The sequence below is a fragment of the Cryptomeria japonica genome, chromosome 7 (assembly GCF_030272615.1).
Source record: "Cryptomeria japonica chromosome 7, Sugi_1.0, whole genome shotgun sequence".
Lineage (NCBI taxonomy): Eukaryota > Viridiplantae > Streptophyta > Pinopsida > Cupressales > Cupressaceae > Cryptomeria > Cryptomeria japonica.
This window is the reverse complement of record NC_081411.1, coordinates 844,816,672-844,835,423: the sequence shown is the minus strand read 5'-3', so window position 1 is coordinate 844,835,423 and position 18,752 is coordinate 844,816,672. Positions and strand designations below refer to the sequence as shown.

At 34.8% G+C, this 18,752-nt stretch overlaps 1 protein-coding gene across 3 annotated transcripts in view; it reads left to right on the top strand.

The window, feature by feature from the left end:
- LOC131032356 (transcription factor TFIIIB component B'') overlaps window positions 1–18,471 on the top strand; it is a 71,757-nt gene extending 53,286 nt beyond the window's left edge. The window contains exons 8-9 of one of the 3 annotated variants that reach the window (XM_057963302.2): window positions 8,207–8,483; window positions 17,711–17,853. In XM_057963302.2, coding sequence (XP_057819285.1) covers window positions 8,207–8,483; window positions 17,711–17,721 — 288 coding nt within the window. In that variant the 3' untranslated portion in view covers window positions 17,722–17,853. Of the gene's footprint in view, window positions 1–8,206; window positions 8,484–17,710 lie in introns of all 3 variants that reach the window. The other 2 variants (XM_057963301.2, XM_057963303.2) reach the window with 2 other exon arrangements.
- Window positions 18,472–18,752: the final 281 nt, after the last annotated feature.

The window sequence follows — 18,752 nt, the reverse complement described above, 5'->3', positions numbered from 1 at the left end:
ATAGTACAAACAAGAAGCCTAGATGCTTCATTTAAACTTTGCAAGAGGCATAGGAACAAGTAGAAGAATTGAAGACTTCTTTCTAGGTGAGTCATCCTCCTAAGAAGCTTCCAAGTTATGTTGCATTGGTGTCTTCCATGATTGAAGCAAAGACTACTAGTTTTGAGGAGTCAAATTTAGAGCAGGTGTGGTGAGATACCACGACAAATGATAATCGTTCTTATAGAAAATGATGTTAGGGAAGTTGTGCCAAACTCAATACTAATTTTCTTATTTTTAAAAAGATAAAGGGACAACTTAGTTGATGATTAGTTTTGTAGAGTTACTTTACATGTATAGATATTAGTTTTAATGTAACAAATTTATAAACTATTAAATTATATTTAAAAAAATGGTGTCTCCATGGACCCCCATCTCCGATTTTTCAAAAAGACATAATTGGTACTGGTACCAATCTCCTATACCAACACCAGTACTAGTCTCATGGCAACCTTGACTACTATTAATAGAATAATAAAACCAGGGTGCCTGAATGGAGGGGACATGGCATTGTTTTCCACTTCTACCTCCCATTTTTTTAGCCTCTCTCTCCAAATAAGCTATATCATTAGTACTAAACAATGGGCCTACATCCTCAATAATATAATCTAAAATGGAGATCAAAGTTATCAAGGTCAAACACCTCATGTTTTCTGCCTCTTTAGGTTCTTTGCATGTAATTGAAGGTTGTATTGCACAGAGTTTGTAAGGAAGCTAGGTGTGCGGAAACAAATTCCTATGCCAATCTTAAGGAGAATGATTGTAAGTAGAGAAACACATTCATAAACAGATAAATAATAATACCATAGCATAGTGATTTATGTGAGGAAACCCCTCTCGAGAGAAAAACCCCACACTCCAAAACTTTTTTAATGCATTACCAAAGTTGTGAATGATAATTCGATGTTGTAATTAATTAAGGAGAGGAATACTCCTTATATAGAAAATTAAAAGTTGATCTTTCCATAATGTTAATGATCGAGAATAGAAATGTGAAAGATAGAAGGGGAACTTCCTAAAACTAACTAAAGACGAAATACAAACAATCTTTTTTGAATACTAACTAAATGACTAAGATGACCATTATATCAATATTACAATATTATTTTAATACCCTCCCTTAATGGTCTTCCTACTAACTACCCTATAGGAGATGTGACATAATCTGTAGGTCATTTGGCTACAAATGCATAGAAGGCTGCCCCCTCTTCTCCTTAGAATGCTCTATGACATGAGCCTACTGTTGAGACCCTCCCCGGTTCTATAGAAATTTTGGATATGACCAAGTTTACCACAATCCTTATAACATGATGTTGGATTACAAAGCTATCCCTCCCACTATTAAGAGATTAGCTGCTCAAAACTTCACAAGTTTGAAAGAACATGATTTTGCCAGAAATTGTCAAAAGAAGCAGCACCCATGATTTTGTAAAAAAAAACAATTAAAACACTTTTGCAGAAGAACACCGTTTGTCCTAGAAACCCTAGGTGCGACCCAAAAATAAGCTGAAAGAAACCACGATTTTGTGGAAAAAATTGGCAAAACCTTCACTTTACGTAAAACCCCATGACTATGATTTTTAGGAAAAAATCATGCAAAACACTCCTTGATTTTTATGGAAAAAATCATGCAAAACCCTTCCATGATTTTTTTTGGAAAAAAATCAGAAAACCCTTTGGCAAAAGAAGAACCCACGAACAAAAAGACAACCGAGAAACCCTTCGTCACACGATAAAACACAAACATGTCATGTAGAAAAAAACCTATCGCGATCAAAAACCACACGGAAAAAACACAACCTGACGTAGAAAAAACAAAAGATTTGACATGGAAAACTTAGAACCCATGCAGAATCATAACTAGACGGAGATCCATTGGCAGTGAAAAAACTAGAAAAATGGGTTGTCGCGAGCTAGAAACCACAAAGGTTTGTAGATACATTGCGGCCTGTTTTGGAATAAAATAGAGACGTTGCAAAACACAGGATAAAACCCTTGCGTAAACAAGATAGAAACGTCTCGGTGCAAGCTCCACAATTTTGCAACTTAAAGAATACTAGTTGTGACCCTTGCAAACAAAATCACTTGGGTTTTTACTCACAAAAACCCTTTAGGAAATGCCCTAAAAAATCTTCAATAAATCTCGATTGATCAAAAACCCCTTTTGGAAATTTCTCACGAAAAATTTAGGAAAGAACCATGATTTTATTTAAAAAATTGTCAACTTCTGAAAAAACTTTTAGGTAACACCACCATATAAAAAAATCATAAAAAGCTTCTGGAAATAAGTTCCAGGTAAATACACACGATTTTTTTTTTTAAATTCATCAAAAAGACTTAACCCACTATAATATTATGAAATGATAATTCAATGTTGTAATTAATTAAGGAGAGGAATACTCCTCATAGAGAAAATTATAGGACGATTTTTCCATAACAGAAATGATTGAGAATAGAAACACAAAAAACATAAAGGAAACTTCCTAAAACTAATTAAAGATGCAAGCCATAAACAAAATTTTACTAAGATGAGCATTATATCAATATTGCAATATTCTTTTTGTAAGTTTTCAAAGGCAACAACGCATTTGCAATGCAAGAATGCAAATCTTTACAAGGGTATCCTTCCGACAGTTAAACTTGGAAGAATTTCGGTAGCATTCCAACAACACCTATGTACTTACAAATTCTCATACGTAATCAACTTTCTCAAATTCCAATTTATAGAGTTTTTAACAACTTGGAAACCATTTTTGCTTTACAAAACCATGAGCAAATATCCTTATTAAAAGCAATGGCACCCAATTTGGCCCAATTTCTAGTGCCCCCAGGAGAATTTCCCATATTGGCTAAAAATAGCCTATTCTCTTCAACTTTATAGCTATCATAATTGACCAATTTTATCCACCCAACATTTTTGTTTGTCTTTGGGATGATTCGAGTCTCAAAATAGGCACTCTATGACAAATAATATAGCCTTTCATAAGCTGCTTATGATTCCAAAGTAACTCCCCTTATTTTTGGCTTCTTATGCATCATAAGAATTCGTCATAAATTGTTATAGGATCTCCCAAAGGTAGTAACCCAAAATAGCCAAAATAAATTATCTTACATCACTCTACAAAGCGTCAACATATGGAATTAATTTGCTGGAAATTTCAAATAATTAAAATGAATAGAACACAAAATTGTATTCCTCTATTAGATATTAGGATAAAACATTACAAATACGTTCACTTCCTTCAATAAGATTTGGAGTGAAGATAAAACCCTAAAAATAATCTAAAATCATAAATAAACTAATCGAATTGTCTTAATTATCTCTAATACTCCCTCTTAAGACTTACCATACTAAAACAAACCAAACTAACATAGAGCACATCAAACTAAAAACACCTTGAACCATGAATTTGCCATTCTTCAAAGGCTTTACTTTGAAAACAGATCATACACCAAGTAGAATTCAATCAAGCTGCCTTGAACCATCATAAAGGTGTAGCTCCTGAGCTGAACTGCCAAGTTCTTGGATTACCACCTCCCTGAACTCTCGAATCACTAATGTCCCAAACTAATGGACAACGATCCATGCTGAGCTACAGTCACGGAGCTCCATCAATTTGTCTCATTACCCTCATAAGAGTATGATTCCCAAGATCCACAGATTCCCAAGCTAACTGGACAACCATCCATTTTGAGCTTTGTCTACGTTGGCTTTCTACCTATGTTCAAAGAACTAGATTCCTTTAAAATGCATAAAAAGAAATTTCTTTACCATTGTCAACATTAGGAGGGTCTTCAAAAATGGCTATATTAGCTCCTTTGAGCTTTCCTTTGAGAATATCATTTGCTCAAAGTCTACTATTCCAAGCTATATGCGCTATTTTCTTGCAATAATAGCATTTTGTCCCTCTTTTGTCCTTATCAGATCTTTTATTATTTGAGTATAATGCTACCTTAGTTTGAGGATCATCTTCTGTATCTCATGCAATAGTTCTCTTTCCATTAATCTTATCCAAATGTTTAGGAAATGAACAAATTACACAGCAAATCTGCAAATACACTGCATGGCAACAAATTACACAGCATATCTGCAAATACATTGCATGGCACCCTTATACCCCAAAATCAGATATAAAATTGATAAAATCAGTCACAATAACTATAAGAATTCAGCTAGGATAGCTGAAATCATACCTTCTAGACTTTTAGAAGAAAGTTGACGAAGAGTAAAGATGACATTGCTGAATTTTGAAGATTATTTGTTTAGTGAAATGGCTTTAGCGTCCTCATCATCAACTACAACATTGCCTTCTAGTTGTCAAAGAAGAGATCTCAGATTGTTCACAGGGCTTGACATAGTGACTTCAGTAGTCATATCAAACTTGAAAAGTTGAAGCTTTAAAGAAAATTTTGCATTGACTGCTATGGCTCCAAATAGTGTAATCAAATTCTCCCAAATTTCCTTAGATGGTTTTGTCCAATCTATATGATATAACTAGGAATAAGAGTGTAAGACAAATAATAGCTTTGGCTTTGTCATCTTTGCTCTCTCTTTCCAATATTTATTAGCATCTGTAGGGAGTTTTTCATTTCCATTTACTATTCCCCACAAGTTCTTGTGCATCAATTGTATCAGGATTTTTATTTTCCAGGTGTGAAAGTTGAAACCAAAATATTTATCCATAGGAATTTCCATTTTCAGAAAGCTTTAAAGGGCAAATAATAAAACTGAAAATTTTGAAAGAAATTATAAAAGGCCAAATAATAAAATTGGAAATTTTCAAACCCTAATATCTCCTTGCCAAAATTTTGAAATTTTTTAGGATTTTGGTTTGTATAAAAACGACACAGAAAATCCTTACCTCAGTTTTGAACTAGTGAACTACAAACCCTCGTATATATTTCCAGCTAACTTTGAAATCAATACCTGCAAAATATGTGAAAACCCTAGCCATTGTAGAATAATATGCAAAAACCCTCTTTTTCTAGTTGTTGCTGAAAACCCTAGCCATTGTGGAGTAATATGCAAAAACCCTATCCATTGTTGAAAACCTTGGTTGCTAGTTTTAGAAACCCTATGATTTCATTCTTAAATAAACTATGCCCTAGCCACTGCATGATTTTGAGGAAAATCAGTGTAATTTTTTGATGAAAAATGTAGTCACAGATTTTAAAAACCCTTACTTGTTGAACCTATACTTTTCGTGGAAAAATCAAGCAGCTAAAAAATACTTGTGTTTTTTAAAAGATTGCACAAAACAAGAAAATTGTCAGCTGCAAAATTATGTCTGCACATAAAGAAAACTTAACCATCCGCGCAACTTGCAAAAACAATTTCTCACGATTTTCTTGGACATGATTTTAACAAAAAATAATTGTGCGATTCAAAGGAAAAAAAACTCATGATTCCTAGCCATGAAAATTCAGAATTTAATAATTTATCCTTGCATGACTCATAAAACTTTGTGAAACTTGCTCAGATACCATGTTTCCAAAAACGAATAAAACACAAAATTGTATTTTTCTATTAGATATCATGATAAAACATTACAAATGCATTCACCTCCTTTTATAAGATTTGGAGTGAAGATAAAACCTTAAAACTAACCTAAAATTATAAATAAATTAATCTAATTTTACAAGTCGTAATTATCTTACAACACTTTACAAAGCATTGACACATGGGAAATGATGCAACAACAAAATCCCATGTTCCATTTCCAATTGAGGCTAATTTAAATAATAATAAATAGAAAATATGGAATTAATTTGCAGGAAACGTCAAATTATAAATAAAAAATCTAAGAACTTGCAAAGGTTGACACCTTAGTTCCCAAACATTCTCCCACTTGTTGAATTGTTTGCAAGAGCAAAGGATTAATATACCATCTGGAATCAATTTCAGGGGCTCAAAGATTCATAGACTCCAAACATCATTTGAAATTCTCTACATTCACTAGTTTGGTTAATGCATCAACAAAATTCATCAAAGTCTCTACCTTTTCCAGCTCTACCCTACTATCCTTGGCCAAATCTTTCACAAAATAATATTGAACACCTATACGCTTAGTCCTAGCATGAAAAATTGGGTTTAGATTGCACTCTAACATTCATAATGAACTATAACTACTCCCTCATTCAATTCAAGTTTTGAACATAATCTCTTAAGACGAATGGCTTCTTTATAGGTATGAGTTACTGCAATTTACTTTACCTTTGTAGTGGAAAAAGTGACTACATCATTTCACTTATTCAACTATTGCACCACAATTTAAATTAAACAAATAAGCACGAGTGGATCCTTTGCTATCAACATCTTCAGTCCAATCTGAGTCCATATAACCACAAATATCCAAGGAATGCCTCTCTTGTAACATGAAAACACAAGGAATATTCTGAGGCAGCCCACAAATATTTGAACTCTTTTAATTGCATCCCAATGAATATGTTTAGGATTAAACATAAGCTGGTTGAGAACTCCTAGTGTTTGGATAATTTATAGTTTAATATAGACCATAGCATACATTAAGCTTCCAATTACACTTTGGTAAGGCACTTTGCTCATGTTTTCCATCTCTAAAGGGGATTTAGGATATTGTGTAATAAATAACTTTGTTCCCATCGTTACAAAAACACACAATGGTCACTGATCTTGTATGTTAAACCTTTGTAAAATTGAAGTGACATACTCTAGCCAAGCCATAGATTTTTGTTTTCTCCATCTTTTTTGATCTCCATCCCAAGAATGTGTTTAGTAACACCTAGATCTTTCATTTCAAACTTTGTTGAGAGCTGAGATTTTAAAAAATCTTCCTCATTGCCAGTAAACAACATATCATCAACATATGAAGTAATAACTAGGAAACAATCACCATTAAATTTAAAATATTGTCATCAGATTTAGAATCAAAACTCAAATTCTGAAATGATAATTCATGATTTACCAAGAAAATGAAAATTCCTTAAATAGAGAGTACAAGCAATGTTTCTATAAAAGAAACAATCGAGAATGAAAGACAAGAAGGAAACTTCCTAAAACTAACTAGATGACCATTACACGCTAAGTATTATAATATTGCTTTAATACCCTCCCTTAATGGTCATTCTACTAGATACCCTACAAAAGACTTGACATAATTTGCAGGTCATTTGGCCTCGAATGCATAGAAGGCTGACTCCTCTCCAAAACGCTCTGCGACATTAGCCTGCTGTTGAGACCCTCCCTGGTTCAACTTCTGATGTTGATATTAATTAGGGAATGGCGGATTCCAATTGCCTTGGGCAACATTGGAATCCGCCCAAAAGGGCTGGCCCCTTTCCTCAAACGTATAGGGCAGAGCCCTATACCCCACGGCAACCTTAAAACCTTGCCTCACAAACTTAAACACTCAACATGTTGATAAATAGGGCCGACCCTATTCATAAGGCATTTAAGGAAAAATATAATTAAAGTTAATTATAAAGAAAGCCGACCTATCTAAAAGGTTGCACTCCTCATATAAGTAAATGTAAGAACTCATTGTTATTCACTCAATTCAATCAGCTCTTTCATTCATGCGAAATCTACATGCCTGCCTAAATGCGAACTTCAGGGAGACACATGACATCTGCACTTACAACAATTTACATCTGCCATTAGGAGGTGCGAAATCCATCATAAGGAGTCAGCGAATTCATTGAAGGTCTGCAATCTAGGTTATACACAACGAATTCCTTGAAGGTTTGCAATCTAGGGTAAGGGAGCAACAACATCCATCTCTCATATGACAGCAAGCGAATGTTGAAGGCTGACACCTCAATTTGCCATACCTCTTGTGACAACAACATCTGAACCTACAAATACATGAGATAAGTGTTGTAATGATTGCATAACTATAATCCATAATTAGATCTTAGGATCTTTTCTGGTTGGGTTTTTCCTCCTAAGAGGTTTTCCCAGGGTAACTGTGTCTTGTCTTTATTTCATTCTCTTTCTTTACTATGCTTAAATTTGAAACTATACATCTCTAATCTAATTAATCTAATCAGTAAACAAATTCTGATTTTCTGAGTTTTAGTTAATCTGAAAGTGTTAAAATTAACATGGTATCAGAGCTATAGGCTAGATCAACTTTCAGATTTTAGAATTTAGTACTCCTTTATTTCCAGATTGTTGTCGCATTTGCAGGTCAGGTCAATGGGGCTGAAAGTTGAAGGTAGGCTTGATGGGAATCTCAATTTTATTGCATGGAAGGTTCGAATCAAGTTGGCTCTAGAGGAAGAAGATATTCTCCAATTCATAGAAGCGAAAGAACTAACTGAACCTACGGATGCAGCTGAGCTAAAACAATTCAAAAAGGATGTTGTCAAGGCTAGGAAGATTCTCATTGATTCAGTCAAAGACCACCTAGTCACCTCTATTGCCTCATTTACTACTGCAAGGGAAATGTTCAGCCATCTACAAGGTACATATGAAGTTAACAATCTCAGTAGGGCAATTACTTTAAGACAACAACTACTTAATATCAAAATGGCAAAAGAAGATTCTGTTATTTCCTACTTTATGAGAATTTCAGAACTAAAGAATCAGCTAGGTTTAATTGGTCATAACATGGAAGACAAAGACCTTGTCATGATTGCCCTAAATGGTCTACCTCACTCATGGGAGTCATTTATCCAAACCATAAGTGGCAGAACTGAGTTACCTACCCTTGATCGCCTTAAGAATGATTGCATCCAAGAAGAGTCTCGCCTCATCACAAGAGGGCAAACCAAAAGTCCCTATGTAGATGATCAACACATGCTTGCAACCCAATGCAAGAAAGGGGGAAATTGAAAGAAGCCTTATCCAAAAAGAAATAGGGAATTCAAACCATTTAGTTCCCAACACCCTTGGAAGAAACCAAGAGATACCTTGCGTGTTCGATGCTTTAGATGTGACAAATTTGGTCACTATGCTAAAGAATGTCAGAATAACCCTACCCAAAGAGAAGCCAACCTAAATGAAGTCTCAAAACAAAATGATGACTTCTTATTCATCTTCGCTCTGTCTAGCAGTATTCCTACAGATAGTAATACATGGCTGATTGACAGTGGTGCTTCCAGACACATCATAGGCTACTGTGATCATCTTTCAGACTTAGTAGAAAAGGATACCAGCTTTCACGTGGTAATTGGTGATGACGCTCGTTATTCAGTAAGAGGTTCTGGCTCTACTTCTTTAAATTTAGACTCTGGTATTTCTCTGCATTTTAGTGATATCTTGTTTGTTCCTGGAATTAAAATAAACCTAATTTCCATTTCTGCTCTAGAAGATAAAGGTTATCAAATTGCATTTTCTGAGGGAAAAGTTCTTGCTTGACCTAAGAAATCTAGTTTTAAATCTGCTCGTATAATCGGTCATAGATATGATAGTCTTTATAAGCTCTCTACTAACCCTATTCAAGCTCTCATTAACGAGGCTCCTGAATCCTGTGAGCCATGGCATAGAAGACTTGGACACTTGCATTATCAAGCTCTTCCCTCTCTTGAAAAGTTAGTCAAAGGTATGCTCAAACTCAGTCAAATTCATGATAATACTTGCAAAGGTTGTGCTATAGGTAAAAATGTTAAAAGTCCTTTTCTTAAAAGTGAAAATAGAGCTAAAGACAAACTAGAACTTGTTCACTCTGATTTATGTGGTCCTATGTCTATAGCATCTCCTAGTGGATTTCTTTATTACGTAATCTTCATAGATGATTTCTCTAGGAAAACTTGGATCTACTTCTTGAAATCTAAAGAATCTGATGAAGTCTTAAGTAAATTTAAAGGGTTTAAGGTATTAATTGAAAACTCCTTTGGTAAAAGAATTAAATGTCTAAGATCTGACAGTGGAGGTGAGTACACCTTCGGTAGCTTTTATGATTTTTGTGTTGAGTCAGGAATTAAGAGGGAGTTTTGTGTTCCACACAATCCTCAACAAAATGGAGTTGCTGAAAGAAAGAATAGGACTATTGTTGAGGCTGCAAAGGCTATGATTCACGATCAAGATTTGCAGACCTTCCTATGGGCTGAGGCTTCTAGAACAACAATGTATATCCAGAATAGATGTCCTCACTATGTTCTAAAGAACATGACCCCTGAAGAAGCCTTCACAGGATCCAAACCAGACATCAGTCACCTTAGAATTTTTGGAAGTCCCGTTTATGTTCATGTGCCCCCAGAAAGAAAGGCATGCTAGTCGGCTACAGTGAATCCTCCAAGGCATTCAGGATATACATCCCGAGTCAAAGGTATGTTGAGGTAAGTAGGGATGTTACATTTGAAGAAGACATTGCTTTTAAGAAATCAAAAGGTTCTTGTGTTATTGATGAAGCTAATGACAATCAAGATATGAATGTTGATACTAACCCTGAGATTTAGAGGGAGCTGGTTGAACCTCCACCTCAAGAAGAACATAATGATCCTCCAGAGCCCATGAATCCCATTGATATTCCTAGTGACATTGTCGTTACCAAAAAAAGGCCTCTTTGGGTTAGAAACACCATTCAAGAAGCCGAAAGATTTGCTGCTCCTAGTGGCACCTTCCGTGAAACCAAGAGACCTCAAGTATTCTCCAACTACGTTGCATTGATGTGAAATCTCATTGAAATTGAACCTTGCAATGTTGAAGAAGCCTTGAATCATCATGCCTAGAAGCTTGCTATGGATGAAGAGTATTAGTCAATCATCAAGAATGATGTTTGGGATATTGTGCCCGGACCCAAAGGTAAATTTGTTGTTTCCTCTAAATGGTTATTTAAAATTAAACATAATGCTGATGGTAGTATTGAAAAATATAAGGCTAGATTTGTAGCTCGTGGTTTTTCTCAAAAAGAAGGCATAGACTATGAAGAAACTTTTGCTCCTGTTGCTAGATATACTTCTATTAGAACGATAATAGCTAGTGCTGCTGCTAGAGGTTGGAAACTACATCAGATGGATGTTAAGACTGCCTTCCTTAATGGTTTAATTGAGGAAGAGGTCTATATTGAACAACCTAAGGGTTATGAGATTCATGATAGATTAACTCATGTGTGCAGGTTGAAGAAAGCTCTGTATGGTTTTAAACAAGCTCTTCGTGCTTGGTATGAAAGAATGATAAATACTTGTTAAGTCTAGGTTTTTGTAAAAATGATGTTGACTCTAACATATACTTTAAGTTAGCCAATGATGAAATGCTAATTCTAGTTCTATATGTGGATGAATTATTTCTTACTGGTAAAGATGAACTTATTATTAGATGCAAGAAAGAACTAGCTTCAGAATTTGAAATGAAAGACTTAGGCCTAATGCATTATTTTCTAGGTCTAGAAGTATGGCAAAGATCTAACGAAATTTTTCTAAGTCAAGGAAAGTATACTATTGACATTTTGAAAAGGTTTAGAATGATGGATTGTAAACCTATGTCTACTCCTATGGAATCTAACTTAAAGAAATTAAGTGTTTCTGCAACTAACTCTGATTTTGCAGATCCATCAGAGTATCGACAGTTGATTGGATCACTGATGTATCTAGTTAACACTAGACTAGACATATGTTTTGTTGTGAATGTTCTTAGTCAGTTTATGAGCATGCCCAAACATGTTCATCTTGTTGCAGCCAAGCACATCCTAACGTACTTGCGAGGCACGGGTGGTTTTGGGCTGAAGTATCCACTTAACACTTAAATAACCTTGGAAGGTATTTCAGATGCAGACTGGGCTGGAAGCGTCAAAGACAAGAAAAGCACCTCCGGTATTTGTTTTAGCTTGGGATCTGCAGTGATCTCTTGGGCTTGCAGAAAACAATCCTCAATGGCATTGAGTACTGCTGAAGCTGAGTATATTGCAGCAAGTGTAGCCTCTAGAGAAGCAGTGTGGCTTTGTAAGCTTCTTGCTGGGCTGTTTGGTCAACCTTGGGATCCTACAGTTATTCACTGTGATAATCAGAGTTGTATCAAAATGTCTATCAATCCAGTGTTTCATGACAGGTCAAAACATGTGGAAACCAATTATCATTTCATTCGGATATGGTGCAAAGAGGTGCTATTCAGCTGAAGTATGTCAGCACAGATGAGAAGGTTGCAGATATTCTTACCAAGCCTCTATCCAAAGTGAAGTTTGTGTACTTCAAGGACAGATTTGGTATTGTAGAAAATGAAACCCTAATTGAGAGGCAGTCTCAATCTCAGTGATTCATTGTGTTGTATCAAACCACCTTCTGCGGGCATTGTAAGGTGGTATTGTAATCTTCTCAAGGAGAAGTGTAATTATTGACCATCCTCTGCGGGCAATGTAAGATGGTATTGTAATCTTCTCAAGGAGAAGTGTAATTGTTGACCATCCTCTGCGGGCAATGTAAGATGGTAGAAAAATCCTCTCCACCTTCTGCGGGCAATGTAAGGTGGATCCAGTCTATGCTTGTGTGCGAGCTGGAAGATTATATTATGTAATTCCATTCTTTGCTTGTGTGCAAGATGGAAGATTATAGTTATGTTTCTCCTCCCTAATTAAGAGGGAGTGTTGATATTAATTATGGAATGGCGGATTCCAATTGCCTTGGGCAACATTGGAATCTGCCCAAAAGGGCTGGCCCCTTTCCTCAAACGTATAGGACAGAGCCCTATACCCCACGACAACCTTAAAACCTTGCCTCACAAACTTAAACACTCAACATGTTGATAAATAGGGCCGACCCTATTCATAAGGCATTTAAGGAAAAATATAATTAAAGTTAATTATAAAGAAAGCCGACCTATCTAAAAGGTTGCACTCCTCATATAAGTAAATGTAAGAACTCATTGTTATTCACTCAATTCAATCAGCTCTTTCATTCATGCGAAATCTACATGCCTGCCTAAATGCGAACTTCAGGGAGACACATGACATCTGCACTTACAAAAATTTACATCTACCATTAGGAGGTGCGAAATCCATCATTAGGAGTCAGCGAATTCATTGAAGGTCTTCAATCTAGGTTATACATAGCGAATTCCTTGAAGGTTTGCAATCTAGGGTAAGGGAGCAGCAGCATCCATCTCTCATATGACAGCAAGCGAATGTTGAAGGCTGCCACCTCGATCTGCCATACCTCTTGTGACAACAACATCTGAACCTACAAATACATGAGATAAGTGTTGTAATGATTGCATAAATATAATCCATAATCAGATCTGAGGATCTTTTCTGGCTGAGTTTTTCCTCCTAGGAGGTTTTCCCAGGGTAACTGTGTCTTGTCTTTTTTTCATTCTCTTTCTTTACTATGCTTAAATCTGAAACTATAAATCTCTAATCTAATTAATCTAATCAATAAAAAAATTATGATTTTCTGAGTTTTAGTTAATCTGAAAGTGTTAAAATTAACACTGATCAGCCAACCACTTTTTGTAGAACTTCATATGACCAAGTTTACCAATCTTTGAGTGCCTTCCAACATAATATCGGGTAACAAAGCCATCCCTCTTGTTATCTAGAGACACGAATGCCAAGATAAAATGTAGCTTCTTAGAAAACTTAGATTTTTGTTGATAAAAAATTGGCAAAAAACTAGAACCTACGATTTTGTCCGAAAATTGTCAAAAAAAACTGTTGTAAAACATCATCAAACCCTCGATACAATGCTGAAACCACACATGATTTTGTAAAAAAGTCGGCAAAAACCTTCATTTTGTGGAAAAATTGTTAAAACCTTCTACAATTTCTCTCTAAAAAACCCTTCGTCGATTTCTCCCGAAAAGAAATCCGTTGATTTTAAATAAAAAATCGAACAAAAATCTTCTAAAAAAATCTTCACAATTTTTTTTAGGAAAGCCCACTTCAAAAAACTTCTAGAAATAAATTCCAGGTAATGAAACCATGAATTAAAACTAAGGCAAATAGTTACCTCTTTTGTGATACAATGAAATGATAATTTGGAATTTATAAAGGAGATGAAAACTCCTTAAATAGAGAGTACAAGCAATGTTTCTATAAAATAAATGATCAAGAACGAAAGACGAAAAGGAAACTTCCTAAAACTAACTAGATGACGAAAGACCAAAAGGAAACTTCTTAAAACTAACTAGATGACCATTACATGTTAAATATAACAATATTATTTTAATAAATTCAACACATATGTAGCAAACTTTTGGTACCACATTCTACGACTTTGTTTCAGGCCATATAGAGATATCTTTAATCTACAAACCAAACTACTTTTACCTTTAACAATGTAATGCTTTGGTTGTGTCATATAAATACCCTCCAAATCTCAATGAAGGAATGCCATCTTCACATATATTTGCTTGACCTCTAAGTCATATGTTGCAACAATAGACAACAAGAATCTAATGGATGTCATTTTTCTAACAAGAGAATATATTACTTAGTCAACGCCCTTAATCTGAGAGTAACCTCTTACAATGAACCATACTTTGTATTTCTCAGTATTGCTATTTGAACCAATCTTCTTGTTAAACACTCATTTGCAACCAACATATTTACATCCTTCAAGCAATGGTACTAGATCCCATGCATCATTATTTTTTAGTGGTGTTTTTTCATTCACAGTATCTTCTAGGACTCTACATCATTCATACCTAATGTCTCTTGTATAGAATTTGGTTCATCAATGCTAGTATTTAAAGCAAAAGGACATCTCCAATCATTAGGAGAATACCTTTTTGGTGGTTTTCTATGCTTCTTAGACCTTTGACCAAGCTAAGATGGAGTTTCTCCCTCTTCTAAGGATTTTGAGCCTAATGAGCATTCCTCTACTTTTTGTCTATTAGGGTCTCAATTCAACTTTTTTAGGCATAGAAGGAAGCTGAATTACATTTTTTTTTTTGTATTTTTTTTCCTGTTTGTTTAAACTACAAGACAACGGGATGCTTAGTTTCTCTAAAAATCACACTTCGATTGTATGATACCTTTTGTGCAACAAGATCCCAAAGTTTGTATCTTTTCACACCATAATTGTAATTGATGATAATATTCTTAACATTATTCTCCAACTTTGTTCACCTTTCCCTGAGACGTGCATATACTTCATAATAAAAAACTTCGATATGTCTCAATGAAGGCTTGTCAACCAACCATGCCTCCATGGGTGTTTTATCCACCAAGAGTTGATGAGGGAGGCTTCCTAATTAGGTAGCAAGCAGTGGTTATAGCCTTGGCTCAAAACCTTTTTTACAAGTCAGCTCCACTAGGCATACTCCTAGCCTTTTCCATCAGTGTTTTCTTCGATCTTTCTGTGATTCCATTCCATTGTGCAGAATATGGATTTGTCTTTTGTCTTTGTATAGTGCAATTCAAATTTGCAACTTAAGGTAATACTGGGGTTATGGAAGCTAATTATATCATATGGAGGATCTAAGGATGACAAATTTCCAAGGGTTAGTTTAGGAACCCTCACATTGAAGGATTTGGATAAAATTGACATTGCTTGAGGACAAGCAATTTTGGGAAGGGTGGAGTGTCATGCACCGCTTGAGACTAGGGCTTCACAAACACATCTCGTCACATCGGATATAAAGCATGAGCGATTGACTAAGTGAAAGAAGGGCTGATTCAAAGAAATAAATTATATTTGACTAGGATTAATTATGGCTGAGGTGTCAATTATTTAAAGCAACATTCACATGGTAATCATTTCTCTAAGAGCTGACCTGAGATGGGTTAAATCAAGTATTCAGATATAAAGAGGTATCACTCTACTCCAGTGGGGGATATAAAAGAAGAAGACAATCGAAGAAGAAAAAGAAGATTTGAAATATATACAGCAATTAATTATTAACAAAAGTCATGACTGTTTGAAAAGACACACTTTCCCAAAGGATGTCTCTCTTCATGTAGAGACATAAGGATATAAAGGTGATAGGAAATGAGGAGGGAACCAATCAGAATCGGCACTCATCCAAAAGATCAAGAAGTCAGCATCCAAGAGGAAAATCGAATCAGATTAGATCTGCCTGATTTACAACAGCAGACTGAAATCATATGCCCTGCAATACTCTTAAATTCTACAAGTATAGTGGTATCAGAGCATTATGATGGTTATTAATATACACATATTTGTACTCATATGTTTGATTCTTAACCCTTGAAGAAACAATTGGTTTTATGAATTACATATATCCAATATTGTTTAATATGATTGCAGGATTTACACAAGGTTTATTTTGACAATGACATTCTATTGATATTACATTCCTTATTTTAATTGAATTGTGATTCTAGGGCAAGATTCAGGGCAATCCTGAAAGGGGGCATTGCAAATGCCTCCATTCAGATGACAATTGTACCGCCACATGGATTTTAAGCCAAAGTCATCAAAGAATAATCAGAAATATCAATCTCATAGATACGGCCAATATGGTTTGGGGTTGGCAACGAATTGGGAATAAATTTACTTGAGCAGATTTAAGGATTTAGTGAAATGATTATGGTATGCGTGGTTAACATGTGATTGAAGGGGTCCTTAAGCTAAGGAGGCCTTAGTGAGATTGAGTTTGATAAGCTGCACCACTAATTTGCTGAGGTGCTATATTTGTTTAGATGAGGAACTTGGTTGATACCAGAATTTGCTGAAAGGTTGGCAGCCCCGTTGGCTTGCTTGAAGCAGTATGAGATAATGATCTCATCAAAGGCCTTATTGCTTTGCATTGCTTCCTCTAAAAGGCTCTACAAATTTTTGAAGATAATTGTTTTTGGACCATTTATCACTACTAGAGAATCTCCTTCTATTGCAATCATTTTTACACTTAATGATTTTGTGAGAGATAAACCATGAATTAATGCTTTATATTTTGCCATATTATTAGTGTGGATTCCCAAATATTTGCGTTCCTTGTGTAAAAAGATTCTTTTGTTATCTCTAATAACAAAGTCCGTTCCATCAATTTCAAGATTACCTCTCGATGTCCCATCAAAATTGATTTTAAAAAATCCATCCCAAACCTCATTTTTTCTAGCAATCTGTTTTTCTTTTAAACCATTAGCTGGGGTTTAACTGGTAATATTTAGTAAATATAAATTCTTATTATTTTTAAATATTAGGTTTTAATACTTATTTTGTATATATTTATTTCAACTTAAAATTTTAGGTCTTAATTTTTTCTTTTTCAATTGTTAATTTCTTGGTCCCTGAGTTGACATGGCTATCAAACTTGGCATCTTAGGGTCTATTGTTTGAACTGACCTAGCAATCCTGATAACTTTTGTCATTTGTTTCTCATCTTGACGATAGATCATTGAGCGTAATCTGAAATGTTGATGAAAAAATCAGAGCTATTTTTTTTAACAAGCTTCTCAACTGAAACTCATGGACTCTGAAAACTTGAATTTCTATTAATATGTAATGTTTATGAACTTAACGAATTTTAAGTCACAGAATTTCATTTATATTAATCTGATTCTAAAATGAAATGAATGAATGTTGGGAATGTTAAAGAAATTTGGGTCTCTAATTTGCCTTTATTTATTTAGTGCTGGTTCTGGCATATGCCCTAATTATCTAAACAAATGAACTTTATTATGTTCAATTGTTCTCTGGCAACTTTCATACCTTTTTACTATAGTCGAATTGGTCTTCTGATTTACTGTTGGCAGTAGCACAGATTTTGTCAAATCTTATTATTCAATCTCTCATAATGTCTTGTCAAGTGATTTTTATGTGAAACTAACTATTTTACACATTGAAAAAAAAGCAGACCTTAGATGAAGCTCAAGAAGAAAGGGGAAACAACACTAAAAATAATTCTTCACTTGATATATCAGAAGCACAAGAAATTGAGCAATGTGAGAAAAGGCCAGCGGAAGAAACGGATTCTACATTTCCTGTTGGCAGTTTTGAAGATATTTCAAACGTTGATGAAATAAATGAGAGTTATAAACATATGGAAGATTCGAATGTGGTCAAAGAAGCGTCTCCGAATAAAGAAAATGCCAGCAACGAACCAATTGCAAAACCTCCCAAGTCACTTTTTTCATATCAGGTCGGATCAACAAAGCCAAAATCACTTTTTGGTTACCAGATGTAAATTTTACTTAGGTATTGTTTGTCCATTATCTTTATTATTGGAATTCATGCACCCATTTGTTGGTGTAATCCATTATAAATAGCTGCCTTTGAAGGCATGCTGATAAAATGGAAGAAGGGGCTTCTTCCATTATTTCTTACTAGAAGTTGAAATGTAATTTTAATCCCCATCTAAGGTGTGGGTTTCATTTTATTGTTTAAGCCAGTCATTTGTCAGTCTTCTCAAGAAATCAGCGTAACTTTATAACACTCTACATGAATTGTAATGTTCATGAATTCGAATTCCCCTGATAAACTTGATGAGAACAACCAGATGATTCTATGGAAGCTCTAAATTATGGTTGCTTCAGATTTTATTTGGAATTGAATGGCAGTGGACATATTATTTTTAAAGCACTAAGCTGGAATAAATACTACAGTAGTAAGCTTAAATGCTGGTCATAATAAATCATAATCTGTAGCTGAATTTAGAAGTTTTGTGCAAGTTTGTGCGCGAACAGGGGCATCTGGGCTTCTTCAAGGCCAAACGAAAGAGCTATAAAAAATGACAACTGCTTTGCAAATTCATCCTAGGGAGTTAACTCTAGCATCTTTTCATATTTCTTGTGGGAGGGTTTGTAAAGGAATCAGGGGCAGCCACTCAAAGCCAATGACACTTGTGCAAGTACGGTCAAATTTTTGTGTAGACTTCAAGTCGATCAAATTGGAGTGTT